Genomic DNA, 27,890 nt, shown 5'->3' with positions numbered 1-27,890 from the left:
GTGGTCCCCACACTCCATAAATCTGCTCTGCCGTCCGGCTCACTTAAAGGTGGCTTCCCCAAAATACGGCCCTGCCGCCTCCACCACCGGAGAGTGAGGCCCGGCCGGGCCCTGCAGAAATGGCGCCACCACTCCCACTTCCTGCCTGGCGTCACCTGCTGCCTCCCTGCACCCCACGCCACCCAGCGTCAAGCCAGTTGGAGAAGAAGACGAGGTGACCCCCGTGACATGTGAGTTTCAGATCAACAGTGGATATGGGGGCCTAAGGATGCTCCAGAGCATAGGGGGTGTCGGGGCCACTGCCCCCAGCATCCCTTGCAGCTCCACGCGGCGAGGTGCTGGTTGGTGAGCCCCTCTGTCCCCTCCCACTCCTGCTCCCCAATCCTGAGGTGATGGTCGCCTGTGAGAGAGAGCTCGTCCGTGGGCCCACACCTGGAGCCGGGGCAGGGGCTCTGTCCTCTGCTTCCTCTTGTCGGGGACCTCGTCCCCAGGGCCCCGGGGCTCAGAGCCTGGGAAGAGGAGCCACCTGGCCCGGTGCGCTGCTCCCTGGGCCTGGAGCCTGCCTGGCTCTGGGTTTCTCCACATGAGTGGCAGCCCGGGCTCTGCCCGGCCCTCTCGGGGCCTGAAACATTTCCCTGCCCCGCTGGGCCGTCCGGATGCACCGTCCGGCATCCCCAGCGTCCCCACTCCACTCCAGGCTGGGACCTGAGCCTCCGGGTCACCTGCCGTCTCGCTGCAACTCCTGGGGGAGGAGGTTTGCACCCTTTCGCAGGTGAGGAAAACAGGACCCAAGCGACTGGCCCAAGCTGATCTGTGGGCCGGGACAGGACTGGGACTTGGGTCCTCATGGTCCTGATTCTCAGACTTGGCCATAACCCCTTCACGTGGCCATGGAGACGGAGCCTGGGCGGGGTGGGGCCAGCGGGCCCAGGGAGGTCACAGCTGCCACCTGGCTGCTCCCCATCAGCAAATTCCGGCCTCTGGGCTGGCCCCGGAAGCCACACCAGGCAGGCTCTGTCTAGGCGCCTGGCGGCGAGGGCTGGCGAGGGGTGGCTTCCCTCGAAGCACCCCGCTGCAGCCTGGCCCCGCCTCCCTGGGCACAGCAGGCAGCGAGGCGGGACCTCCAGGGCCACGCACTCGTTCCTGGGTGCCCCCAGTGCGGCCCTGGGACCCTCAACTCCTGCTTTTCCTTCCGCCGCCCACAGCGGCAGGGTGGGGTCCCGCCCCCCCGCCCCCCCGCCCCCTGCCTCCAGCTTCTCCCACGGCACAGCACGCAGCCTGTCCATCTGGCTCTGTCCCTGAGCAGGGCCCCGGACTCCCGGCCGGAGAGGTTAAAGGGGCAGGTGCGGGTGCCTCTGACAAATGGGCCCCGCCGGCCGGGGTGTTTTCCTGGGCTCGGGAGGGGGCTGTCAGGAAGATGGAGCGGCTGGGCGAGGTGCCTCCCTGGGGGCCGACAGACATGGGCAGCTGCTGGGCCCCGGGTGCCCGGGGGTTCTGCCCGCCCCGCCCTCCTGACCCCGCCGTCCATGGTCCTGGGTGGGGCCCCGAGCGATGCGGAGGAGGCGGGGACCAGGCCCTCACTGCTCCCAAGGCCCCGTTCTCCACCCAACCCTGGCTCTGCTGTGTCTCGTCTCGGCACCCGTCACCCACCCCAGCCTCAGTTTCCCCGCCCGCACAGTGTAGACACCACTCCCACTTTACCTGCAGTGGAGAACCCTGTGTGGGGCGCAGAGGCCCGGGCACGGCTGAGACCACTGCAGGGCCCCTGTCCCCGGGAGGCTGTCCCGCCCCTAGGTCTCCACACCTTGGGTCGCCTGCCTGGAGTTTGGGGCTCCCCCGCCCGTCCCTCACTCTGCCCCGTCCCCACCCCAGGGTGCAGCCTCTCCTGGGGGCCCTGGTGTCCTTGGGACGGGCCTGCCAGAGCCTGCTGAGGCCCCCATCCTGCTGCTGCCCCGGTGGGGAAACTCGGAGCAGAGAGGAGCTGGGCGCTGAGGGCATGGACCGGAGTCCCAGAAGGTGACGGCGAGCCCAGGGGTGACCCGGGGTGGCCAGGAGGCAGGGGCTGCGGCTGCTGCACACTGAGATGGCCTTGGCCACGAGATCCATGGGATCCTGCACCAAGGACAGCCCTCGGGAGAATCTCAGGGACCAAGGAGCCCCACATTCCTGTCCCCACGCCCTGGGGGCCAAGGAGGGAGGCAGCGGGGGGGGGGGGGGCTGGGGACAGGGAGCTGAGGGCCGAGGCCCAGAGGAGCTCGGGCCTCCCTGACAAGCGTGTGATTGGTGGATGAGTGGAGGTTAACTGGATTTTTTATAAATTACTGACTAGAGCTGGGTGCGGTGGCCCACGCCTGTCAGCCCAGCACTCGGGCGGCTGAGGCAGGAGGATTGCTGTGAGTTCGAGGCCAGCCTGGGCTACACAGTGAGTTCAAGGCCAGGCTGAGCTACACAGCAAGACCCTGTCTCAAAAACCAAATAAAATAGAAGTCACTGACCAGGGGAGACAGCCACGCGGGCTGAGAGGAAGGAATGTTTTCCGGAGTGTGTCTTTCCTTACACCCCAGACCGTAGTGGGCCGCCGGGACCTGCAAAAAGGATTTCTTCTAATCCACCTTCCTCCCTGCGGTAGCCACAGGAGGAACTTGAAATCCCGGCCTGTCTCCGGCACTTACCCCACCCCCAGGGAACTTGGCTTCTGATGGGTTCTGGGTCTGACTTGGGGCTTTTTCCAAATCCAAGACTTGAAGAATTTTGTTAACGGTGCAATAAAAATAACTTTATGGTGCTGCAGGAGTCACACTGAAGGCAGGGTGTGAGTGTCCGCACTGCAGCACAGGCTCCCTTGCTCCTTAACAGAGCTCAGACCGTGTTTCTTTAAGAGTCCAGCTGCAATTCCCATTACCTCGCATATAAGGTTTCTGGGATGCATCCCGCCCGCCCGCCCGCCCGCTGGGTTTTGGTTGGAGGGGACCCCACGGCTTACCCCTCCCTCTCCTCCTCACGTTTCACTGCAGAAATTTGTCACCCTCGCCTACTGCAGGATTTAAAAGTCCCAGCGCCCGCCAGCAGCCCCAGCTCTGGGCTCCGAGGCGCCCACCCCGGCCTGGGCTGGGACTGACCATGAGTGGCAGCCTCCTCCACAGACAGTAGCGGGCAGCGTGCCGGGCGCAGGAGGCACTTGGACCTCATGTGCGCACACGCGCGTGTGGCCTCTGGACAGACTGTCGTTTTGGCTGTGGTTTTGGCTCTCGGGGTGACCGGTGTTGAGCATTTTCCCTTCTCACTTGGCTTCTGTTGATTCGGCGTTCTTTAACATCTGCCCCCAAGAAGTGCAAAGCGTGAGCCTGTGCTGGGCGGTGGAGCCCATGGACCCCGCAGGAAGGCCCTGCCTGAGGAGCCCCCTGGGTCCGGGCCCAGGCTGGGGTTGCCTGCGGAACCCCCATGCCGAGGGCAGCGAGGCCTCCGTGCCTGCCCCCTGCGCGCCAGCCCCGTTCTCCTTCCATCAGAAGCCGGACTTCCCAGCTGCCGCTGCACTCTCCGACTTCTCAGCCTCCTGCCTGGCCGCCACCCCGCACAGCCTGCCCCGAGAGCAGCACCCCGCCTTCCCGCAGCCGCCTGAGTGGCACCTCCCCGTCTCTGGCTCCGTCTCCGAGGCCCGGCAGAGGCTGCACCTGGGCCCAGCCTCAGGAGGCCTGGGTGAGGGGTGCAGGGTGCTGGGGCGCGCAGCCGGCGAGGCAGAGAGGAAGCCGTCCAGGCGGAGGAAGGAGACTGCAGGTAGGTGGCCTGGAGTCCGCTCCCTGCGCTGAGCCCGCGCCCCATCACGCATGTCGCACGGTGCTGTCAAAGGGCAACGGGACCAGGGGTCTCCTCCGTCGGGGGTTCTAGGAGTCGCTGGACAGTGATGGGGCTGTGTCTGTGTCCCCGGCCAGTGTCCTGGGCCCCAGAAGGAGCGGATTCAAGGACTCACAGGGCGAAGGCTGTGGGCAGGCCTGGCTGGGCTCCAGGGGCTGGAGGGGCTTCCTGACCCTGGGGTCTATGGCACCCAGTGGAGTCCTGGGCTCGGACTGCAACTTGGTGGCCTCCAGCAGCCTAGAGGCAGCAAGGCTGTGGCCTGAGGCAGCCGCCCACTTTAGCCTGGGCGCCAGAGCTGGGCTACGCCAGGCCAGGGACCAGTAACCCCTGGGAAGGGGCCTGCGGGTCCCTGGAGGTCCTGCTCTTCCTGCACTGTCCTCTGCCCTCCCCCGAGGCCCCCCACATCTCCCGCTGTGCCGACCACCGTCTGGTCCCTGGCCTTGTGCCCCCACCTCAGCCCACTGTGTACTGACGTGGCCAGGGGACCTGGTGCGGCTGACGAGGGGCAGCCTGTGAAGAGGAGCCAGCGCAGGCTTCCCGGGGACACTGTGGCGGGTGACAGGAGCAGGGGAAGGAGCCTGTGTGGGCTGATGGCAGGAGCGTGCTCAGACAGGGTGTCAGCTCCTTGGGGTCCCCTAGGTTTGCAAGGTGAGGAACACAGGGCGAATCTGTATCTCAGCTTGGTACGCTGGAGACAGAGCAGAAGGTGGGGGACACAGTAGGAGCGGGGTCTCCGTCAAGGCAGCGGCTCTTCTCCACTGCCCTGCACAGTCTGAACAGGGGCGTCCGAGTCCGGGGTCGCTCAGGCCCAGGAGACTGAGACTCGGGCTCCTTGGGGGGCTCCCCTGGACCTCACCCCGGCAGACCCAGGCATGGAGCCCTCCTCACCTAACACTGGCGATGCCACCCGCGCCCTGCCGGCCGCTCTGTGGAGGCCCCATTATGTCCCCTGCAGGTCCAGCCCAGCTGCGGTCCCTGGACGGCACCTCTGTGTCCCTGCCCCTCTGTGACCCTCAGTGTGCCTGTCGCATCTCACAGCTGTATCCAGCCGCCTCCAGGGCTGAGGGCCCAGGGCACCGGGCAGGCACCGGCCAAGCCCTGCCTCTCCCAAGCGCCAGCTGCACCTGCATGGCCGTCTCTGCTCCTGCTGGGGCCGCTGCCACTGCTCCTGTGCTGGCCCTGGCCCATGCATGCCTGGCCCAGGGGCCCTGGCTACCCACAGGGTCGGCTCTGGGGGTCACCCCACCCGAGAGGACCCCAGCCCTGTCCCTGTCCCCATGCGGCCCCAGGTCCGGGCGTCCTCTGGAACCTGACTGAGGCCCAGGTCAGCTTGGTGGAACCCGAAGTGGGGGAGCATCAGGCTCCCCCCCAGGGCCCCCAAGTGGCTGGCTGCGCCTGCTCCCCAATCAAGCTGCCACATTTTGTTCATCTTGAGTTCTTTGGGGACGGGGTGCTGGGCCCAAACCCAAGTTCTCCTTGGGCAGCACCCCTAACTGTGGGTTGTTTTTGCGAGGCATTCTTCACATCCTGCAGCCTCTGCTCCCCCTCAGGGTGAAATGGGGGTGCAAGGCAGCGCTTCCAGGCCCATCCCTGTGAAGGGACTCACAGGGATCCCTAACACCCGTCTGTGGGCCGCTGCACCATGGCTGTGAGCCCAGGTTTCCCGGGCTGGCCTTCAGGACACAGGGGTGACAGGCATTCCTGGGGACCCTGAAATTGCTGAGTCTGGGCCACAAGATCTAAAACCACCGATACCAGTCGGGCCAGGCCCCCCCCCGCAGGTGTTTGTGGAACGCCCCCCCCCGGCCCCATGCCCCAAGTGAACCGGATGTGGGGCCCGGGCCGCCCCTCCCTTCCCCCTGTCCCCCCGGTGGGGGGCCGCCAGAAGACCCAAAGTGTCATCGCTACCGTGGTCGGCTTTAATTTATGGCAAGGAGGGATTTCGTGATGAATTCCTGGCGGGGTCAAGGGAAGGTTGCAGATGATCGGCGGGCTCGCGTCTTCTGACGGGGGACTGGGACTCTACATCCGGGGCCCCTGGGCCCCACTTCCCCTCCGCGAGCGAGCGAGCGAGCGAGCTGTGCGCCTGCCTGAACGCCACCAGGTTAAAGGCGCAGGGTCGGCCTAGGTCTTGCCTTGCACCGTCCTCACGCTCAGTCACCCTGCGCGGAGCACGTGGAAGCCACACTGTGCACTGGCCTGGCTCGGCACGCAGGGGCACACACGCGCGCACTGGGCTGGCGCTTCCGAAGCCCTGAGCCTTCTAACACCCACCCCATAGCCACCCTTCCGACCACATTTCCTCCCCTACTTAAAATGTTTTGACTACACTTGTACAGAGCATCATGTCAGCGAAAGCTGCCATGAAAACGCTTGAAAATTAGAGATCTCCTAGAGCTTGTGCTGGTTTCCTAACCACAGCTTGCAGCTTCAAAAAGGAAGCCGCGGTCCTGAGACGCCTCCCCCGGAAATCTCTCCTTTATCATTGTGGCCCAAGAACGGCCTACCACGACCTTTGCCATCCGAACCCTTCAGAGCATTCTGTACGGCCGAATCCTGCAGATGCAGGGTGCTGCAGCTGTTTCCGGAGCTGCCTCCCCTGCAGCTCTGGAGCCCACACCCGTCTAATCCTCCTTCCCCTTCTCAGCCCCGCCGACCACCACGCTGCTCCCCAGGAGCCGGGCCCTGCCTTTCTGTGACAGGCTGAGTGCACGCGGCAGAATGTCCTCGCGTTTTATCGACTGTCACATACAACAGAACTTTTGCCCTTGAAAGCTGAGCAACATCTGGGTGTGGACAGACATACTTTCTTTCTCCACTCACCTGTGGATGGACACTGAGGTGGCTTCCGCCTCCTAGCGATGGTAAACCAGGATGCAACCACCACGTGTGAGCAGAGGCCCGGTTTTGAACATTCTGGGCGCATACCGGGAAGCGGAATTGCCGCGCATGGTAACCCTGGCCTCAGTGTTTTGAGGAGCTCCCAGCAGCCGCCCTGTTTCACATCCCCACCGGGAAGCAAGGCCCCGACTTGAGGCTCTCCTGGTCTCCCCTTAAACAGCCGCTGACCCACACTTCCCCCACGCAGGTGCGCTGAGGCCCTCTCTTTGCTTGCTGCTCGTCTGTGTATCTCCTTCGCAGAAACTGAAGTTCTTCACCCGTTCTTAACCAGGCTGCTTGGGGTTTTCATTATTGCCAGGCCCCAGTTCTTTATATATTCTGAATAGTCACCCCTCTCAGATGCCAGTTCCAAATCTCTCTTCCATTCTGTAGGTCACCTTTTCACTCTGTTGATTGTGTCCTTTGCTGTGCAGAAGTTTTTAAGTTTTGGGGTTTTTGAGACAGGGTCTCACTGTGTAGCCCAGGATGGCCTTGAACTCACAGCAATCCTCCTTTTTATGCTATTTTAAATGGAATTGTTTTCTCAGTCCACCCTTCAGAGTGTTTGTGTGGGTGTACAGAGGCATGGCAGAGTCTTGCGCACCCCACAGCTGGCGACTCGGATGTGTGCATTATGCTAACGGCTCCGTCTGTGGGGTGCTCAGCATTTTCCCCACAGATCGGGGCAGCTGCGGACAGAGCCCACTTCTCCCCTCCCTTCCTACTAGGACGTCCCTCATTTCTTCTTCTGCCATTTCCCTGACCAGGGCACAGGTGGATGCTGAGCAGATGCAGGCAGGGTGTCCTTGTCTGGGTCCGAGCCGGGCTGCCTTTGTCCTCTGCCTCGAGCTCCTGTGAGGGGTCCTGTCCTCTCTGAGAGGCTCCCAGGCCACTGTCCTTCCACAACCTCCCTCCCTGTGGCCTTGGGCGGCCGCCCTCCCTCAGCAGTCAGTGTCTGGGAGTCACACAGCCTTGGGGGCCTCCGTGTCCTGGCACCCACTCCATGTTTGTCTGCTGAGAGCTCGCGTCTGGGGATCTGGGTCTGAAGCCACTGGGCTACCGGCCTCTCTGAGCTGCCTCAGCTGTGCCACTGAGGCTGGATTCGAAAAGCTTCCCTGCACCCGGGACAGGAGCAGCCACTGGCGGGGGCAGAGGTCACTGGGGAGAGGGTGAGGAGCCCTTGCCAGCTCCCAGGTGACAGAGCCCACTGTGGACTTGGGCGAGGGCTGAAAGCGAGTGCACTTAGAAAGGGTGGGAAGCAGTCAGCAACACCAGGCTCTTCACCCTGTCACTTCTCATGGCGTTTCTCCAGCTGGAAGCAGCTTTAGGGTTGTTTTTGTTTGTTATGTTTTGTTTTGAGACTAGGTTTTGCTGTAGCCCAGGCTGGGCTTGAACTTGCAATGATCCTCCTGCCTCAGCCTTCCGAGTGCTGGGATCACACCCCAGCTAACCTTTAGGTTCTAAGAGCATTTTCCACACATGTCACCTCACTTAGTCTCTTCAAAACAGCCCTGGGAGGAGCCTGGCACCCAGAGAGGTTAAGTGACTTCCTTGAAGTGTCCAGCGAGACTTGGTGCTCAAAGCTCTGCACAAGTCCCCTGGGCCATCCCCTGCCTAGCTGTGACTCTGGGGCCTTGGGACAGGACATGCTGAGACGACTCCAACCGCTTTCCCAGGTGCCGGGTGCAACCTGCCAGCCTCTTCTCTGTCCCCTGGCTGGGCAAGGGGCACAGGCCGGGACTCTGAGCCCAGTGGTGGAGAAGAGGAGATGGGGTGGAGGAGGCTCCGGGGATGAAGCTGGGGATGGTCGGGCTCCGGCTCAGCCCAGAGGACAGCAGGATGTGGTGCTGCCACCCTGGGGCTGTCCGAGGGCACTCAGATCGATGCAGTCTTGTAAAGCACCAGATTCTGCACCCTGTTTCCGGGTCTGGGGAACCAGACAGGAGAGGCCACAGGTCAGATCTGGCCAATGGCCACGTGGCAGGCACTGGGGGCCACCGTGCCTGTGGGCTGGGGCACTTCCTGGGCACCCCCTGGGCACCCTCTGGGCACCCCCTGCCCCCGTTAAAGAGCACTGGGTCCTTGGCCCTGCCACACCGGGCGCACCTGGGCCACTCTGACTCTGAGCCCGTCCTCAGTCTGTGAAATACGGCCAACCCTTGAAGACAGGGTGCCGGGTCAGACGGGGCCTGGCACAGAGGAGCACTGTGTCTCTGGGAGCCCCCACCCCAGGGCCCCTGGCTCTCCCGATGTGGCCCTGCAGGGACAGAGACCTAACCGCGTGACCAGCTCCCGTGAGGCTGACGGTACACAGGAATCACCCGCAGGGCCACCCATCTCCGCCCCAGTGGGTGTGGCAGCCCACATGTGCAGGACCCAGGGAGTAGCCGAGAGCAGCTTCTGGTGTAGTGAGAAGCCTTCCTGAGTGTCCCAGGGTGAGAGGGGACACGGGAGCTCCTTTCTCAGGCATCCCTTAAAATCCACAGAGACTAGGACCGGGGATTTAGCTCAGTGGTACCGCGCCTACCTCAAAAGCACAAGGTCCTGAGTTCGATCCCTGGTACAAAAATCCAGAGAGGCTCAAGGACCTGAGTTCGATCCCCGGGTACCAAAAAAAAAAAACCAGAGAGACCAACTGGACTCCCAGCACTCTAGGAGGCTGAGGGAAGTTTGAGCCCAGCCTGGACAATTTAGCAATTCAGTGAGACCCTGTCTCAAAATTAAAAAAAAAATTTTTTTGGTACCAAGGTTCAAACTCCGGACCTTGCACTTGCAAGGCAAGTGGCGGAACCACTGAGCCAAATCCCCGGCCAAAAATGGTTTAAAGAGTTGGGGACGTGGCCCAGTACAGAGGCCTCGGGTCCTCTCGCTGGCCTGGCTGTGGGCCAGCTGCTTGGGAACGAGAGGAAGGGACAGCGCCTGCTCACGCCGCCCTGGGTGGGGCTCTCTCTCTCAGATCCGCAGGAGCCCGGCGGGAAGGCGGAGGGTGGCAAGGCCCGCAAGGAGCGGACCGCCTTCACCAAGGAGCAGCTGCGTGAGCTGGAGACCGAGTTCGCGCACCACAACTACCTGACGCGCCTGCGCAGATACGAGATCGCCGTGAACCTCGACCTCTCCGAGCGCCAGGTGCCCGAGTCCGCGCCCCCCTCCTCCGCCAGGCTGGTCTCAACTGGGGCTGCACCCCAGACCCCCGAGGCGGTCAGAAACGCTGGGGACCAGATGGAACCCACGCCCAGGGTCTCCAAAGGTCCCCAGCGATTCATGGGCTCTGGGATCGCCAGGCGCCATCCGGAATGCAGGTCCTGGGGTTCAGGGGGCCAGGACTCCGGTCAGCTCCGCAGAGGGGCCGGGGACGACGGACTCCTGGGGACACTAGACGAATGTCCCTGGTCCTCTGTGGGCTCCCGGTCTGGGATGGTGACATAGTAATGATAAGGAGTGTTGGGGGTTGAACCAGAAGACTTGACCCAAACCCATCTACCAGTCCCAGCCCTGAGACCTTGAGATTCCACTGTAGGGCCGGGGATTTAGCTCAGTGGTTCCGCCGCCTGCCTCCTCGAAAGCACAAGGTTCCGAGTTCAATGCCTGGTATTAAAAAAAAAAGTGAGATTCCACTGTAAATGGGTCCCAGTCCCACCGGCGCAAGGCGCTGAGGTTCACAGGAAACGCTGAGCAGAGCGGTGTGGACCGAACCGTGCTCTCCGAACTCCCGGAGTGAGGCTGTGCCCTGGGGCCTCACTGAGGTGGGGATGGGGGCAGGCCCTGGCCCAGGAGGGGCCAGGGAAGGGGACAGCACAGACATGCCCTGCCCTGCGGAGGGACACAGCCGGAGCCATCTGGGCAGACGAACGTGTCCCCTTTGGCCTTGGCTCCCGGGGTGGGGGCAGCAGGTGGCTTCCCACCCCGTCCCTGGGCACCCGTGTGGGTGGGTCGCCCCCACCCCAGTGACCAGGCTCTTTGGCCTCCTCCCTAGGTCAAAGTGTGGTTCCAGAACCGGAGGATGAAGTGGAAGCGGGTGAAGGGGGGCCCGCCTGCCTCCCCCCAGGGCCAGAACCCTGACGATGGGGAGTCTCCGGCCTCCCCCAGCTCAGAGTGAGGAGAGCAGGGGACCTGCCCACACCACGCACCCCACGCCGGCACTGACTGGGGCATGGAGCTGCCTGGCATTTCCCTGTCGGACAGCCACTGGCCTGGCCGTGTCTCGGCCTGAGGGAATCACACGGCCCACTGAGCTGCATGGATCCGGAAGGAGCTTCCGGAAGCTGCCTCTTGGGGCCTCTGGCCACTTCCTCCTGCCGGCCTCCTGCAGCCTAGCCTGGATCCCCTGGTGACTCACAAAGCAAGCGCTGGGACAGAAGGAAGTGCTGGAGACACACACGGCCGCTTCTCCTCTCAGCTCTCGTGGGGACTGAGGGGTGAGGAGGTGACTTGAGCTTCGAGTTTCTGCTCCACTGGGAGAAGACAGAGGTGGCCTGGGTGGGTGCTGTGTCCCCACCGGCGCTGGCCCACCTCACTTCAGGGTGCAGCTGGGACAGGTGAGCAGAGGCCTGTGGCACCGAGCAGCTCCCCTTTCCCACCCTGCGATTTCCGATGGAAGCCCTCCCCATGTCCACACTGGGAGCTCAGGCCTGGACAGTGGCTCCCCTGTCCCAGGCACAGGAGGCCACATGAGAGGCCGGGTGGGGCCCGGGAAGACCCTGGGGTAGAGCGTCCTTCAGCCTCGTGTCCTGTGCTCCCCAAGGACTCCAGCCCCTCCTGCAGCCCCTCCTGGAGCACCTGTGTGCTCGGCAGGCCTCTGTGGTCCAGTTACTGAGGGGTGGGCGAGTGCACTGCTGCAGCTCCGGGGAAGTCGCCCAGGGACAGGTGGCCAAGCAGCCCGGGGCACCGCAGCCCGGGGCACCACAGCCCTGGCGAGGGACACACTGCCACCCTGGCACCCCCTTCGGGGTCTCTGGTCCCAGCTGGTGTTTCAGGGGGAGACTGGGATCTCTGGCAAGCAGGTTTCATCTTTCCTGGGCAGAAACGACCCTCCCTCCCCATAGTGATCCCCAAGCGAGATGGCTGCAGCGAGCACGTGTAACTCTCTTCTAGTGCATATTTCATATACTTTCTGAGGTGACATCAATCTAACTGTATCAGCTCAATTCATTTTGTAAGAAGAGAATGGAGAAATAAAATCAATAAGATTTTTCTCTGCAGAGCTAAGAGCCACAGCTCTCGAGTGTAACCTGAATATCACTGGACGGGCACCTGATGTCCAGAAGCAGCAAGAACTAGGAAAGACTGCTTTACACCCAGATCGTGCCTTTGGATTCTTCTAAAGCTGATCTGATCATTGGAAAAGAAAAAACAAATTTAAAAAAAAAACAGTTTTCTTCTATGCAAATCCATTGCCTTCCTTTCCCGCTGTAAAAGTTTGTCTTCCAATTTCCTTAGCTGATGAGACACCAAATAGTCCAATCTCAGTAAATAGAATATGAGCTCTTTTGTTAGTAAGGGAAACTTGCTGCGCCGGGGTGGAATCCAGGAACTGCTTACACCAGGCAGGTGCTCTTCTGTGACTACGGGCCCAGCCCTCGTGTTGAATTCAGTTTGGGGCTGGGGATTCAGCTCAGTGGTTCTGCTGACTGGCTCGAAAGCAAAAGGTCCTGAGTTCGATCCCAGGTACCAAAAAAAAAAACCCTTCAGTTCAGAGGGTTTGCAACATTAGTAATAAAGTGACAAGAAAAAATGCCCCAGCATCTGCCGTCTTTTTCATTAAAGAACTATTCATAGCAGAGGATTTAGCTCAGTGGTTTCGCGCCTGCTGCGCAAGCTCAAGGACCCGAGTTCGATCCCCGGTACCAAAAAAAACAAAAAACAAAAGCTATTCATCAACACAGCAACAATGAACAAAATAGGACAGCCCGGGGAGCAGGGAGCGAGGAGGACCCGGCCAGGACTGGGCACTGGTGCTTCCGGGCGCGCGGGGGCACTGGCCGGAAGTGACGTCACCGGACCGGCACGGAACATTGGCCCAGCAAGATCCGGGAGCCAAGGGAAGGGCTGGGTTCAGCCGGCCACGGTGCAACCAGAATCAAGAAAGCCAGCGTCCCAGGCTCTCCGGGCCGCCCTCCTCCGGTCCCCGTGTCCAGTGTCCCTGGGTCAGTGCCTGTCCTGCAGCTGGATCTTGGCCCTGCGCCCTCCCTGGGGCACCTGCGCCCCAGAGCTCGAGCTGTGCCCGGATGGGCACGATGCTGACTAAAGCCTCGAGCCTCTGTTCGCGCTGCTCACTCTCCGTGGCCGGAGGGAGCCCCTGGTCCCCAGCTGAACCTGTCCCTGTCCCCGGAGCCCTCCCCGGCCCTCCCCACGTGGCCCCAGCCTGGGCAGCGCTGTTCCCAGCGCTTCCCCCGGGGCTGACGTCGGTTCTCTGAGCCCCACCGAGGCAGAGGAGCGGGGTTTGGCAGCTGGGGAAACTGTGCCTGGGCCTGGTCACCTTTCTCCCGCTCCAGAGGAAGGTCCCCTCCCGCCATCCCCGCAGGACGTCCCCATGCCTCGCACAAGTGAGAAGTGACCCGCGCTGCCCAGGCAAGAGCCGAGCGGTCACCATGGTTCCGCCGTCCTTCTCTCTAGGCTGGGTGCGGTGGCCCCTTTAGCCTGGGCTCCAGAAGGGGCAAGGTGGGGGCAGAGCCAGAGCTGACCCCAAGGCCTTTCCATATCCATGAGCATAGAAACACTTGTGAGCCGGGCCCAGTGGAGCACACCTGTGATCCCAGCACTAGGAGGCTGAGGCTGGAGAAGCCACAAGTTCAAGGCCAGCCTGGGTTACATAGATCCAGTCTCAAAAAAATAAAATGTAACAGAGGCTTCCTCCGAGCCACTGGGACCTGGGCCCATTTGTCACTGGAGCTGGACAGGGCAGTGGCAAAGCTGATTTAGGACACAAGCCTCCTGCCCAACTGGCCGCTCCCCACGTGGGTCTTGCATGGTCTCCGCCTGCTGCTTCCTAGATGACTACATGTGCCTCCATCTCAGCACACTGCCCGGGTCCTGCATCCCAGTTACCACATGGTGACCTCCCCACCCACACTGGCCACAAGCCTGGACTCCGTAGCGTCACCTCTCTGCTCCTCAGAACCAATCAGCAGCCAGTCAGCCCCACCCCGTGCCCTGGCCTGGTGTGTGTCCCACTGTCATGGGAATCAGAGGCTCCAGCGCCCCTCCCTCCTGACCTGCGGCTCCTCAGGTCCCTGACCACGGAATAACCCACCCTTGTCCATCCTAGTTTGTCTGTCTGTTGTTGTTTGAGGCAGGGTGTAACTGTGTAACCCAGGCTGGCCTTGAGTTCACAGTGAGCTTCCTGCCTCGGCCTCCCAAGTGCTGGGAGAGCAGGCAAGAATGTGAGATTTAGAACAATAATGACAAAGCATGGTAAGATGTGAAATGTTACACTGACACAGAGGAGGAAGGCGCCTCCACTTAGACACAGAGACGAGGGGCGTGGCTCTTCTGTGGGAGGATGGGGGGCTTCAGACACCCCCCCTTCAGTCAGGGCGGGAGGGTGTTACTGGGCCGGGCTGCAGCCTTCCCGGCACGGTGACCCCTCCCACCGCCTGCCTTCCCCTGTCTGCGGGTTTCCACCCGGAACAGCTTCGAGCCAGCCTGGTGGGGCCGCTGTGGCCAGTCCGAGCCCTCCCGCTTCCGGCCTCTCCGCCTGGGCTCCTGGCCCAGCTCCTTCCTTCGTGGGAAGGAGCAGGAAAGGTCCTCAGATTCTCTGTATCCCGCCTCCATTCTGGGCTTGGTTCTGTGTGGCTGGTGTCATCCCAGTCCCATCACCAGGAACAGGTGATGAGTCCAAGCCCGAACCTGCCCGGGGTGGCCCAGCCCTGCCAGGGTCTGTCCCAGGCCTCACGACCCCTCAAGTGAGCCTCGTCTTCGCTTCCGGGGAAGGAAGGGGAGGAAGCATTAAGTGAGCCTCTACTCAGTGCCGGGGTTTCCCTGGGCTTTCTGATCGGCCTTTAAGATGGACTGGTCAGGGCTGAGAGTCAGGGGTCCCGTGCACGTCGGCCCAGATGACAGAGGGGAGAGGTGACGGGGCCGGGCGGGAGGCCTCAGGGCTCTGCTCAGCCAGGGACCCGGGGTCCCACACGTGGCGCTTGGCTTCCACACTGCACTTCCGCCCTGCTGCACTGAATCACCCGGTGCTGGCAGCACCTGCCCCACCCTCGCCCCACTGGGCTGTGCCAACGTTCCGAAGGGGAACGAACATAATGGGACTCTCAGCTTCTCCTTAAAATCCCACTGCGCTATTCTGCCAGCGCGCAGCACCCTGCCTGCCTGCCGCCCAGGAAGCTGGTTACAATCTGAAGCCCCGAGGCCAGGGCCCCGGCCACCTCAGGCTCCTGGCTGCAGGTCCCTGGGTCCTCCTCCGCGTCTGTCACACCTGCGCAGGGCAAAGGGAGGCCAGCATCACCAGACCCGGCTCTCTGAGCTGTGGCCCCTCCCTGGCATTTCCCTAGGACCCCACCAACTTCCGAAAGGAAAGGGGCTTTGGGAAAACCATTCTGGACAGGAAGAACTTAATTTTCTTCCATTATTTATTTTTTGTTTGGTTTTGTGTGCTTTTTTCTTTTCTTTCTTTTTTCTTTTCTTTTCTTTTTTTTTTTTTTTTTTTGGTACCGGGGATGGAACTCGGGCCCTTGCACTTGTGAGTCAGGCAGCAGAACCACTGAGCTACACCCCTGGCCCCTGTGTGTGTTGTTTGAGACAGGGTCTCCTCTGTAGCCCAGGCTGGCCTTGAACTCCCAGCAATCTCCCTGCCTCAGCCTCCCAAGTGCTAGGACGACAGGTGTGCACCACTGCGCCCAGCTGGAAGCATTTAATTTTTTGGCAGAAGCCTTTTCCCCTTTTTGAAGAAAGGAGGCCCTGTTTCCATAAAGGTCTGGCGCCTGCCTTTTCTCCTGCCCATGCATTTCCTGCTTCCCACTGGGAGGTGGGCGGGGCGGAGCGTCGGAGGACACTAACCGGGAGTGATGCCCCCAGTGTGAACGCCGCTCAAGTACAGACAGAAAGGCCGCCAGCTCTGCCCCGCTTGATGTAAAGCACCCGCTGCCCGCTGCATCCTCACGTTCTCATCTTACTCATAAACAGGATGGGGCTGGACCAGAACTGTCCCCAGGAGCCAGGTGCTCCTCTGCCACAACCCTGACCCCTTCCCTCTAAAGGCGTGGGAAGGAGCTGCAGGTGCCTCTCTGGTCTGTGCCAAAAGGCAGAGCAAATGGAGCCCCGCCAAATGGCCAGAGGCCCTCCCGCCCTGCAGCCCTGTCCCAAGGGTGAGGGCTCGAGGGCCCCTCACAGTGTCACCCAGGAAAGTGGGGGCGGATGAACACGGGCCACACAAGGGCCGCAGGTTGGAATCCTGCTTCTGCCCCACTGCCGCCAGGCCCTGGAAGACGCCCCCTGCCCTGCTGAGCTGGGTTTTCCCTGCGGTGGGACCCAGCCCAGTCTTGGGGCCCCTGAGATGCAGCTCACTGTCCCGGGCCGGGTGCAGAGTGGTCTCAGCACGGACATTTTACATTTTAACTCAAAAGCAGTGTTTCCTCCCTCGGATTCCCTGTGGAGCTGGAGGGCCTGAAAGTCATCGTGCTGGGGCAAGACCAGGATGACTAAGCTCACCCCTCTCTGTTCTGTTCCCCGGGGGAGCAGCTCCAAGCTGGGGAGCTGGGGAAGCCTGGCCAGGCCCCACCCGACAGGACAGGGCTGATGGGCTCCTCAACCCCCTATGCCTTGGGGGGAGGAAGCGACTGAGCCGAGGTCACCTGCCTGGGGCGGGGGGGGGGGGGGACACACGGCTAGGCCTGCACGTGCTCTTGGAGCAGCGGCTACTGCTTATGCCCAGGCAGCTCCGGGCCTTGGTGACAACATGCTTCAGAAGAATAAAGGGGATTCTCAGCCAAGGAGACCAAGGCTCTGGGTTCAAAACTATGCCATGTTTTCCAGTGCGGGCTCATAGGGATGACTGTGGTTGACGTTTACTCAGCCTGTCCCGAATCCAGCTTCTGTGCCGGGCGGGCCTCACAGTGCCCATTCTACAGACCAGGAAACTGAGGCCCGGGGAGGGGGAAGGCTCTGCCAGATGTCGGAGCTGCATTTGCTCCTCTTCCTGGGTATCGCTGCCCTCAGCCAGGCCGCACCTGCCTCAGCCCCTGACCGGACTGGCCTTCTCTGTCCTTACAGATGGTGCTGTCCCTGCCCCTCAGCATGTGAATTAGCCATTCTTCATAGGGAAACAGAAAACAGGCGGGAGAGGCAGGGAGAGCGCCAGGAAAGAGACAGAGATGTGGGGAGGGGCGCGCCTCACCAAGCACAGCAGAGCCTGCGCCTCAGGCCGACCTGCCAGGGCGAAGCCGGGTGAATCCGGCTGCAGGCAGCACCCCCAACCTCAGGGCTCCCTGGAACTTCCAGCCCCATGGCCCTGAGCTGCCTCCAGCAGCACAGCTTCTTCCTGGACTCCGTCCCACTCAGGGCCCCTGTGCGCGCATGTGTGTGTCCGCGTGTGTGTGCGTGTTAGACACCAGAGCCGGGGCCCTGGCCTGGTGCAGGGAGCCTGTGGGCCCAGGCGGCTCTCCCTGTGCAGCAGCACATGGTGGACCAGGAGGAAACGGAAATGCAGTAGCCCCCCTTTACCTGGGGGAGACACTCTGGGGCCCCAGTGGAGCCTGAAACTGCTTTCTGCCTTCCAGGTGAAGTTTCACGTCTAAGTTAAGCAGGACATGCAATGTTATGGTTTCCATCTAGGTCCCCACGGTCTCCCCCGCTTGGAGGAAGGAGATCCTGCCCTGGGTGTGGCCGGAGGCTTCACCTCCCTCCCCACCTCCTTTGTCATTTCCGAAGCCAGCAGCTCTCCACCTTGGAGCTGGCGACCCCAGACTAAACCTGGGCCAGAATGAAGTCTCCTGCTTTGAGTTGTGGGTGTCAGAGACTCAGGAAGGAGAACCGACCAAGCCACGGTCATTGCACGCGCTAATCACGAAACACGGTGCTGCAGCAATGCACTGTAGTAAAGGTCGCCAAGAACACGTGGATTGTTTATTTCTGGAACATTCCACTGCATATTTTTGGATCCTCGAGGTGAGGGTGGGTGACAAGCTCCGGAAGTCAAAGCTGAGGGAGGCTCATTATTGAGGGGTTCAGGGCAGCTGCAGTGCTGGTCTTAGTTGGCCTAGCCCAAAAGTGGCTGGAGCTAGACATGAATTCAAGCCCTCCCAGCCACAGCTGCTTGTTCACCTTTCTCTCTGTCTCTCCAGGAGGTGACCTCGTGGGTGACAGGCGAGCAGCCAGCCAGGTGGAAGGAGTCACACAAGGCTAGACAGGCCAGGTCATGCCCACTCAGCACAAGGAGGGAGAGAAACTTGTTTGTCATTATGCCGGCCACTCCCTGGTGGCTCCTGTTTCAAAACCATGGCCTCATCGGCCCCTCCCAAGACTCCCCGCTCCCTACAGCCCAGAGTTTCCATTGTTGAGAAGGAAAGAAATGTACTCTAATCCCTCTGTTCCATGACTTCATCTCCTCTCTTCCCAGGGACCCCAGGAGGGAGCTCCAGCCTGGCACAGGGCAACACTGTCCTTCCCGGTCCTCGGGGCCCTGGAGGCTCTGGCAGGAGAGGGGATCTGAGGGGCTAACCCACACCCTCCTCAGTGGCCAGAGCTGGGACCCATGAGGCCACGCCTCCATGCCCCCCCATCCAGGTGCCACAGGCTCTGCCCCCAGCCCTCCCTGGTGTCCCCAGTGTTCCCAGTGTCCCTCATGGGTGCTCCTGCCCCCTCATCTCCCAGACGTCAGTGCTCTGCCCAGCAGGTGCCCCAGGCTACCCCCAGGGCCTCTGCAGCACCACAGAATGAAGTGCGGGTGCCAATATGGCACCCCGGGCCCTCCCACCCAGGTCTTCTCTCCAGCTCAGCATCACCATTGCCTGAGGCCACTTTTCCTGTCAGCAACCCCAGGCTCCTCACGGTGCTGTCCCCGGTCATCACAACAGGGCTTTCTGTGGCTGGGACAGACACCTGGTGCACAGCGTAGAGGAGGATGGGTTCATTTTGGCTCCTGGCTACAGAGGCTTCAGCCCATGGTCGACTGGCTTTGGTGCTTCTAGACCCGAGGCCTGGTAGGAATATCACCATGGAAGGGCCTGGCAGAGGACAGAGGGTCACCTCATGGTGGCCAGGAAGCAGAGGGAGAGGGAGGGAGCCGGAGAGAAGGGGACTGGGGACAGTGCATCCTGCAGAACGACAGTGCTGTGGCCACTTCCTCCAGTTAGGTCCCACCTTGTAATAAGCTCATCAGTGAGTTAATCCATTTGATGACCGTAGAGTCCTAATGAATGGGAGTAGCCACAGTTGCTCCCCCAAAGCCCATCAGCTCTGAACACATGAGATTTTAGCCCGATACCCTAACAGCTCCTGTTGTTTTCTCTCCTCCAGGAAGCATGCACACACACACACACACACACACACACACACACACACGCACGCACGCACTAATGCACGCACACACTGCCTGGCTTCTCCCTGAAGACTCTACAGTTCCCTGTGCTTATTTTTATTGTACACACTGTATCGCATATTTCACCCCAATCACCACCATCTCTCACCCGCTAAGCCCCCTGAGGATGAAACTCTTCACACATTTCATTTGTTTTTTCCAGAACCTAGCAAAGCTCTTGGGCAGTCAGCCCTACTCCTATCCTCATGTGGGAATTAGCTCCCTTGAATTCATTTCCCCAAGTTCAGTCATCCAGGCACCCAGAGTTCTCTGCAGCCATGATCCAAGGGGGCCTGGCTACTGCTTGAGCCGGCAGCAGCCTTGGGCACCATCCACATAATGCAGAATGCAAGAGTAATCAGGTCAGGGAGGCTTCCACTCAGATTTCCAAGGGAGGCCTGGGAGCCCAGAGTGTGCCCCTGAGAGGGCCGTGTTTGAGGCTGTGCGAAGCTGAAAGTTCAGTGGAAACCCCAGGAGGCTGCAGAAGCCAGGAGAGTGCATCATCTGCTGTGGAGCAGCACAGGCAGTGAGAGGACGGAACTACAGGATTTAATGTTTGCCCCACTGAGTTTCAGTCTTACTTTGGTCTGGTTCCTTATCTCCTTCTTCCCCCCTTTTGGAATGGGAGTGTTTATACTGGGCTATTACAGATTGGCAGTGTTTAACTTTCTTTTTGATTTTTAAGGGCACTCACAGCTAGGAAGACTCTTAGCTTGAGGCTCAGAGGAGACTTTGGACCTGGACTTTTCAGCAGCACTGGAACTGTTAGGACTGGGTGATTCTTGGAGGTGGACCGAATACATTTCGCATAATGATATGGGCATGAGCCATTTAGGGGCAAAATGTTTTGGTTGAAATCTAAAATGTCCCCCAAAAGTCTCGTGTATTCAGAGACAGGCTTTTGGAAGGTGATTGGATTATGGGACTCTACTCATCAGTGGATTAACTCATTGATGACTTCATAGCTAATATCCTATTAGGAGGTGTGGCCTGGTTGGAAGAGGTGGGCTCTGGGTGTCTGCTTCTAGAAAGTAGCCGGCTCCTCACCCGGCTTCCTCCCTGCCTTCTCTCTGCCTCCTGACTGCTGTGAGGTAAGCAGCTGTCCTCTGCCTTGCTGTTTCTGCTCTTGGAACAGAGCAGAATTGCTCTTCATGCTCTTCCACCATGCTGTTTCTGCCTTGGAACCAGCCAGCCATGGACTGAATCCCCCCAAACTGTGAGCCAAAGTAAACCTCCCCTCCTTTAAGTTGTAAGTGTTGGGTATTTTGTCCCACTGATGGGAAAGTGGACTAATCCAAGAGCTAAAACATATAAGAAAACATAGAGGTGAGTCTTCATGACACTGGCTTTGGCAGTGAATTTTTAGACTTGAGAGGCAACAAAAATTTACATAAATTGGATATCATAAAAATTAAAAAGCTTTGTGCATCAAAAGACATATCAAGAAGTGAAAAGACAACTTATGCAATGGGAGGCAATATTTCCCAGTATGTATCAGATAAACATTTAGTGGCCAGAATAAAGGACTCTCACAAAAAGAGGATCCAATTGAAATGCAGGTGACGAACTTGAAAAGACATTTCCCCAAGAGAGATGGGCAGCGAGAGCATGAGGTGTCCCACATCGCTGGTCAACAAAGAGCTGCAAATTGAAACCACTCTGAGATGGTGTCTTGCATCCACGGAGATGGGCGTAACCACGACAGAAAAGGGAAGGAGAGGACACGGAGCAGAGAACAGGGCCCTCGCACGTTGCCAAAGGGATGAAAAGTGGGGCCACTGCTTTGGAAAACAGCTGGTTGATTCTTTTAAAAGTTAAACATAGAAGGCCGGGGATTTAGCTCAGTGGTTTCGCCGCCTGCTGTGCAAGCGCAAGGACCTGAGTTCGATCCCTGGTACCAAAAAAAAAAAAAAAAGTTAAACATAGAATTATTTATGATGCAGTGATCCATTTCTAAGTCCATCCCCAAGAAAAGTGAAAACATATGTCCACACCGAAGTCTGCACAGGAATGTGTATGGCTCCATTATTCATGATGGACAGGACACAGGAACAGCCCAGACCCACTGAGTGGATGGACAGGCTGTGGTGGATAAAGACAGTGGAATATTACGTGCCCTGAGGATGGGATGAAGAACTAATTTACACTGCAGAGGAAGGACCCTGGAAACCTGCCCAGAGGGAATCTCCACACTGAAGTCACCTATCTGATATTCCTTTAGGGGGCAGATCCAGAACCGGAGAATCCTGCAGATAAAAAGCAGTTGGGGAACCCATGAGGTGGGAGGAGGGAGGAGCTCGGGCAAGGGCCTGGGACATCCGGCTTGATGGAAAGTTTGAAGCCAGGGAGGTGATGAGGGCCCAACACTGTGAGCACACGCAGTGCCACGGGATGATTCACCCTAAAAGAGTGCACTGTGTCTGAAATGAATTTCAACTCCATCAAAGAAAAACCCAGAAATTACACAGAACTCCCTGTTCATTATGTCTCTTAACCCCCTTTTATTTTTATTCATTTATACATTTTTTTGAGACAGGGTCTGGCCTTGAACTCTCCGAGATCCTCCTGCCTTGGCCTCCTGAGTTCTGGGTTGACAGGTGTGTCTCACCTCACCTGGCTCTGCTCTGGGTTGGAGGAAAGAATAAGAAAAAAGGAGGGGTCGGTCCTGTGGTGCCTGTGGCTAGAGACACAAAGCTGGCAGCAGGGTGAAGACAGGGCTGGCAGGCACCTTGCAGTGTAGACGGCCTGCCTTCCTGACACGCCCAGCCCTGCCTGCCTCAGCCCACAGCCTGCAGCCTGAGCCCCCGGCAGGGCCTGGTGGGTGTGGGAGGAGCTGAGTAGATCCCCGGGAACAGAGGGGGAAAGGGGAAAGCGCGCCCATCTGTTGAGAATTAACCTCTGGACACTCGGCCAGCACCGGGCTCTCCCCACCTGACGGGCGCATCCCGCTCCAGAGCCGTCGGCCTCTCTGCCTTGCGCCTTACATCAGCTGGGCTGGTTCTGCATAGGCTGGGCCGCCAGAGACATCGCATCACTCCGCACTCAAGGACGACGGCAGGGCCTCCCAGGAGAGGGTTGGGAAGGTCTGCAGGCGGCGATTATGGGGGAATGGTCTGTGTCATGTCTCCGGCAACGTCAGCAGCTTCTGCGGGGTCACAGCTCGTCCTGCAGGGCCCTGCCACAGACTTCCTGAGCCGGCCGGAGCGCAGTTCCGGCCAGGCCGTCTAGACAGATAGGGAGCAGCGGCCGAGGCTTCCCCTGCAGATCCCAAGGGTGGTGAGGACACCGAGTCCAGGCCAGGCTGTCACCAGTCCACCCCTCCCTGGCAGATGCCTAGCATAACCATGATCTGCTCTCTTCGCTCTGGGCCTCAGTTTCCCCTGGGTCAAAGCTGGCAGAGATGAGCCCCAAGGTTCTATCAATGTTGCACACAGAGGTGTTCTTAAAACTCTTCCCTGCCTGTGATCCCAGCACTCAGGAGGCTGAGGCAGGAGGGTCACCCCAGTTCGAGGCCAGCCTGAGATTCATAGTGAGTTCAAAGCCAGCCTGGACTGTTTATTGAGACCCTGTCTCAAAAAACCAAAACAGCTGGGGCTGAGGATGCAGCTCAGTGGCGCTGCGCCTGCCTGGCAAGTGCAAGGTCCTGAGTTCAATCCCCCGTACCAGAAAAAACACAGCAAACAGCATCGTTCCCTTCCCGTCACCTGGCAGGGCTTGCTGGTGCGTCCCGCCTCCCCACCCTCCGGCCAGCTCTCTCCTGAACTTTTGTGCACCTTCTTGTCTCTGAGCATGCCCGCCCTTGCTCTTGGCCCTGGGTCACAGTTGGGGAAACCGAGTCCAACCTCCGTGACCCCAGCCTGGGGAGGAGCCGAGGGGGTCCAGAGAGCTCGCCGGGCTCTGCCTTCCTGTCCTTCAGAGAGGCCTGAGAGGCCAGGATGGCGCAGCAGCTGCGGCCCAGATGTGTCTGGAGGCTGGCCTCAGAGGCGGAGGGCAGGGGGGCAGGGACCCTCCCACTTCCTCCTCCCCCAGGACAGATGGCTCAGCAGGGCCTGGAGTCCTTTCCTCCTCGGCTGGCTTCTCAGGCCCTGGGTTGCGGGGGGCACAGGTCACAGCCTCCCCGCCCCGCCACACAGCTCCCCACAACTTCTGGAGCCCCGGGAAGTGGCTGCCTGGGCAGAGGCAGATGCGAAACGCACTGGTCCCAGGGCACACGTGTACCTCGGCCCCACACACGTCCCCACGCGGCTCCACACCCACACATGGGTGCACTCCAGGGGCAGCTGCGGGCTCCCCAGGCACTGGGAGGGCCAGGACCGCAGCTGGGTCCTCCTGGATCCTCAGCCCTGGGCGGGGTGGGCAGTGCCCACCTCGGAAGAAGGCCCTCTCCATACTTCACCGAGACAGGCCAGATGGAGCTCGGTCAGGAGCGCACCCTGACTCCTCCCCTGCCCCGGGGCCCAACAAAGAGGGGCTTTGTGTCCTCTGCTGGCACCGGGGATACAGAGGGGATTAGGGGATGAAGGCGCTGCGTCCTGTGCCTGAACCCCAGGAGGGCCACAAATCCTCCATAGGAAGAGATGAGCCCTGAGCCGGGCCCCAGCCTCGAGGCTCTGAGGAGCTCAATCCCAACCCCCCTTGGCCCTGCCACCCCTGGCCCAGGCCACAGGAACTGTCCTCCTGTCCGCGCCAGGCCACTTGTCCTCTGCGGGAAGACGGCACAGGGGCGGTGGGCAGTGGGGGACAGTGACTGTGACAGCCAGGCTCCCCAGGACAGGAGCTGCTGGGCAGGGGCCAGGCTCCGCCCGACTCCCTGCCGGGGACATCTGCGGAGAGAGCTGCTGCACCAGGGGCCACGGGGTCAGGAGCCAGTGTCCCCGCGGAGCAAGATTGATTTTGCAGCCACAGAGCTGTCAACCGTGCATGAAGGCCACATGCGGTCACAGGGCGGGGGGGATGGAGTTCTCGGAAAACAAATCCGACTCAGCCTCCTCTGAGCCCCTCTGTTGCTGGCCCCAGAGCCTCCCAAAGCTGCCCCGTGGTGTGGGCATGCGCTGTCGGAACTTTCATCACAGATGCTCCAGGCCCAGCAAGATTCCGCTCTGTGGCCACAAACAGCCCAGGTAGGACATTGGGGCCACTAATTCGCACAGCGAACCATAGCGGGTGGATGGGCCTGGCCCCTCCTTCCAGCCGCGGGTTCCAGCCTCCTGCAGGAGCAGAGCACTCTGTCCTGGATACAGGAGTGTGTGCATTGTGTGTGCGCATGTGCACGCCTGTGTGCAGGGAGCCAGGGAGGAGGGCGGCAGGGTGGGGTTTCCCCTCCAAGTACAGAGACAGCAAGGCAAAGGACCCGGGCCCTCCGTTCCCCAGACAGCTCAGCCCCAGCCTCATGCTCCCCACCCTGGCTCAGGGCTCAGGTGGGATCCACATTCCTGGAAAACTGGGTTTAAATCATCTCCAGAAACACAAACAGAAGTGTCCTCTGCAGCCGGCCAGGAGTGGAGTGCAGTGCACAGCTGTGGAGACCACCTTCACCACACAGGGCTCTGCGGAGCCTGGGCCCCCCATTCCCAGAACACAGAACCCATGGGGTGCTAGGGGAAGCCAGCGACTGTCCCCAGCCAGCAGGCACCCCGCTTGAAGGCAGCACCCTCCCTGGGTTCTGGAACAGGCCAAGTCCGGAGTGCAGATTGCATGGTCTGCCCCTGGGACAGCCTGGTCCTGCGCCCATAGCTCCGCTGAGGAAATGCATGGGGAGGGCAACACCCTTGTGCAGGCCTGGGCGAGGCATGGCTAGGTCACATCTCTCCACTCAGTCAGATGTCACCAGCCCTGATGTCACCCAGGTGGTGTCAGCGTCTGGCCTCTTATCAGGTGGCTTCGGAGGCTGGTGGTCCAGCAGACCCTGGTCAGAGGGCTGAGGCTTCTCTGGGCCTCAGATGGGGTCCAGATGTTGGGGGGATCAGAGAGCCTCGGTGCTGCGGCCAGAGCGTGTTCCCATGGGCTGCAGGGTGGGGTCCCCCCTTTCAGGACATGGCCCCCAGACCTGGAGGTCTCTGGAGGCCTGGGCTGCATGGTGCCATCTAGCCAGCCCTGACATGGTCCCCATGTCCAGCAGGGGCTCCTGGAGCTGCAAAGCCTGGTGACATCACTAATTTAAATTTCCCCATCCAGCCATCCACGACCTATTAAGTATTTGGTTTGCTTTGGGCTACAAAGAAATGGCCAGAGAAACACACGCCTCCCCTTTCTTCCAGCTTGGAAAGCAGATCACAAATGAGCAGTCAGAGAGAGAATTCTAAACTGAGGCCGTGGCCCTGAAGGGGGCAGACAGACAAAAGACAGCAGCACCGGGGCTGCTGGCTGCCTCGCAGCAGTGGAGAGGTGCATGGATTTGAGATATTCTTGAAGGTGTTTCAAAATGTTCAGGTGTTCAAGGTTTGCAGAAAATGGAACAGAGAGAGGAAGAACCAAGAGGCGGAGCATGGGGAGAGCCCAGTGCCCTGGGGCCGGCAAGGACAGTTGACAGCTGCCCTGTCGGTGGCCGAAGGGGGCTCCAGATGCAGGGTTCTGCCCGGCTCTTCTGGGAAAACAACTCCCTGCACAGGACGGAGGGAGGCCCTGTGGGGTTCTGCACCCGGGGGCTGGTGTTTGCCAGGGAAGCGGGGTCCCTGCCTGACACCATCTGTGAGTGGCACACTGTGGACCCACGTCGGTGGCCAGGCTTCCAAGCATGGCTCTCTCCCAGTGCTTGGATGGAGAGCCCTTCCCTCACCAGGGCTGCCTGGGAGCAAAGGGGACGAGTCTGGAAAGAACGTGTGGCTGTGACGTGTGGCCTTCGTGTCACGACCACACTCGTGTGTTAACGGGGAGGAGGTCACATGACACAGCCTCGGGGTTAGGGAAGGCAGGAGCGCTGTGCCTGATGCCTGGCGTTGGCCTCCAGTGGAAAACACGGACCATGTTTATACCTTAGAATGAGCCAGGCACCCCTGTCATCCCAGCATTCTGGGAGGCTGAGGGAGGAGGATCGCAGGTTTGAGCCCACCCTGGGCAACTTAGTGACTTAGCAAGACCCTGTCTCAAAATACAAAATAAATTTTAAAAGGCTGGGACTGCAAACAACAAAACATGACAAACCCTCCTCCTTGTCCCTTCTAGCACTCCTAGAAGACCAGGTCCTCGGGGTCCAGACCAAAGGGAGAGGTGGAGCAGAGGAGGGGAGTCCCATGCTCCTGCAGGGGCAGTGGGGCCTGGGTCATTGCAGACCGCACACCCAGCACGCTGAGCCTGGGCCTCCCCAACTGCAAAGTGACACCCATGTTACGGCTCTGGGGATGCTTGATGGGCACAGCTGGCACATAGCTGGGACTGCTGGCCCGGAGGAAGCCAGTGATCAGGTAACCGAAGTCTAGAGGGCCCTGGCCCAGCTCATCGTGTGAAAGGGCCTGGGTTTGACCCCAGCACCATCAAAGAGAAAAAAAGAGAGAGGGAGAAGCGTTTTTAGCAAGCTCTGTAAGGCAAGTGACAAATCAGGTTGTGACATTTCATCCCAGCACTGTGGTCAGAAGAGCTCTGTTTAGAGGCCTTGCCCTGAAAATCATGGTGGTGCACGGCTGTGTTCTCAGCTACTGGGTAGGCTGAGGCAGGAGGATCCCAAGTTTGAGCCCAGCCTAAGTAACTTAGCGACTTAGTGAGATTGGGTTGAAAAATGAAAAATAAAGAGGGCTGGGGAGGGAACTCAGTGGTAGAGGGCTCTGCATTCGAACCCAGCACCGGAGAAGGGGAGGAAGGGGGGAGACTTGCCATAAAGTCTCGCTCCTTCCCTCATTCACGACACAGACGTGGGCCAGGAGCCCACCCTGGCCACGGGGCACTTGCGGGGGACAGGGAGAAGTGTGCACGCGTGGCTACCCCAGTACGAGAGCCCCAGGCCCCTCTGACTGGTGGGACCACCGCACCAGACACCTCCTCGCCTGTGGTGCTTTTCTTCTTCTGAATTATTTCCTTGGGACAGATTCAAAACCCTTTCTCCAGCTCTCTGCTGCTGCCAGATCCCAGAAAAGCAGGTGGCAATAAATCCCGGGTGGCTGAAAGGCGGACAGGCAGGCAGCGGCGGCGGCCAAGGCTGACGTCATCGCCGTCCAGGGGGCGGGGCTTTCACTGGGGGCCGACAGCCCTAGGGAGGAGACGCTTGCGGCGCCCTCGGGGGGCTGCCGGACTCCCTCATTCCGCGCCACAGGCACCCTCAGGACCGCGGCATGCGGCCGCCCGCGGGGCTCCGGGCTCCTCCCACCTATGCTCCCTGTGGCCCCGCCCACCAGCCACGTTCCCAAACTGAAGTCAGATTCTTCCCCAAAGCATCAGCCATCCACGTGACTACATCGCCCCAGACCCCAAACTGTTGGAGCAGCAAGGAGGGAACTTCCACACCAGGACACTGTGTTTCATGCAGGATTACTTAAAATATTATATAAAGTTACCTCATGCCAGGCGCAGCAGCACACACCTCTACCCTGGCCACTCTGGAGGCTGAGGCAGGAGGATCTCAAATTCGAGGCCAGCCTATACAACTTCTCTCAAAAGGGCCCCGGGTGGATGAGGCCCTGGTTTGATCCCAGAACCCAAAGAAATAAAA

The 27,890-nt window shown here is 60.2% G+C and overlaps 1 protein-coding gene and 1 long non-coding RNA gene across 3 annotated transcripts in view; both read left to right on the top strand.

Moving 5' to 3' along the window:
• The window catches only part of LOC147821074 (uncharacterized), a 113,610-nt gene that overhangs the window by 70,303 nt on the left and 15,417 nt on the right, over positions 1-27,890 (top strand). The gene's annotated exons all lie outside the window — the stretch shown is intronic.
• Positions 3,051-12,462, top strand: Meox1 (mesenchyme homeobox 1). 2 transcript variants are annotated; one of them, XR_002387689.2, is made up of 4 exons: positions 3,051-3,774; positions 9,689-9,858; positions 10,706-11,267; positions 11,932-12,462. XR_002387689.2 is itself a non-coding variant. In XM_004859276.3 (3 exons), the coding sequence occupies exons 1-3, from the start codon at positions 3,366-3,368 to the stop codon at positions 10,826-10,828; spliced, it is 702 nt and encodes a 233-aa protein (XP_004859333.1). In that variant the 5' UTR covers positions 3,051-3,365; the 3' UTR covers positions 10,829-11,916. The 2 variants fall into 2 exon arrangements, 1 of the variants encoding a protein (XP_004859333.1); XM_004859276.3 differs by lacking the exon at positions 11,932-12,462 and having other exon boundaries at positions 10,706-11,916.

Source organism: Heterocephalus glaber, unplaced genomic scaffold (assembly GCF_053883595.1).
Source record: "Heterocephalus glaber isolate CG9 unplaced genomic scaffold, H.glaber_assembly_v1.0 deba00001773, whole genome shotgun sequence".
Classification (NCBI taxonomy): domain Eukaryota; kingdom Metazoa; phylum Chordata; class Mammalia; order Rodentia; family Bathyergidae; genus Heterocephalus; species Heterocephalus glaber.
The sequence above is the reverse complement of the archived record's forward strand: the minus strand, read 5'-3'. Positions and strand labels throughout refer to the sequence as shown.

Coding starts and splice junctions, on each gene's coding strand:
- Meox1 (XM_004859276.3), top strand. CDS start 3,366: ATGGACCCCGCAGGAAGGCCCTGCCTGAGGAGCCCCCTGGGTCCGGGC. Junction 3,775..9,688: donor GCGGAGGAAGGAGACTGCAG/GTAGGTGGCCTG, acceptor TCTCTCTCTCAG/ATCCGCAGGAGCCCGGCGGG. Junction 9,859..10,705: donor TCGACCTCTCCGAGCGCCAG/GTGCCCGAGTCC, acceptor CCTCCTCCCTAG/GTCAAAGTGTGGTTCCAGAA.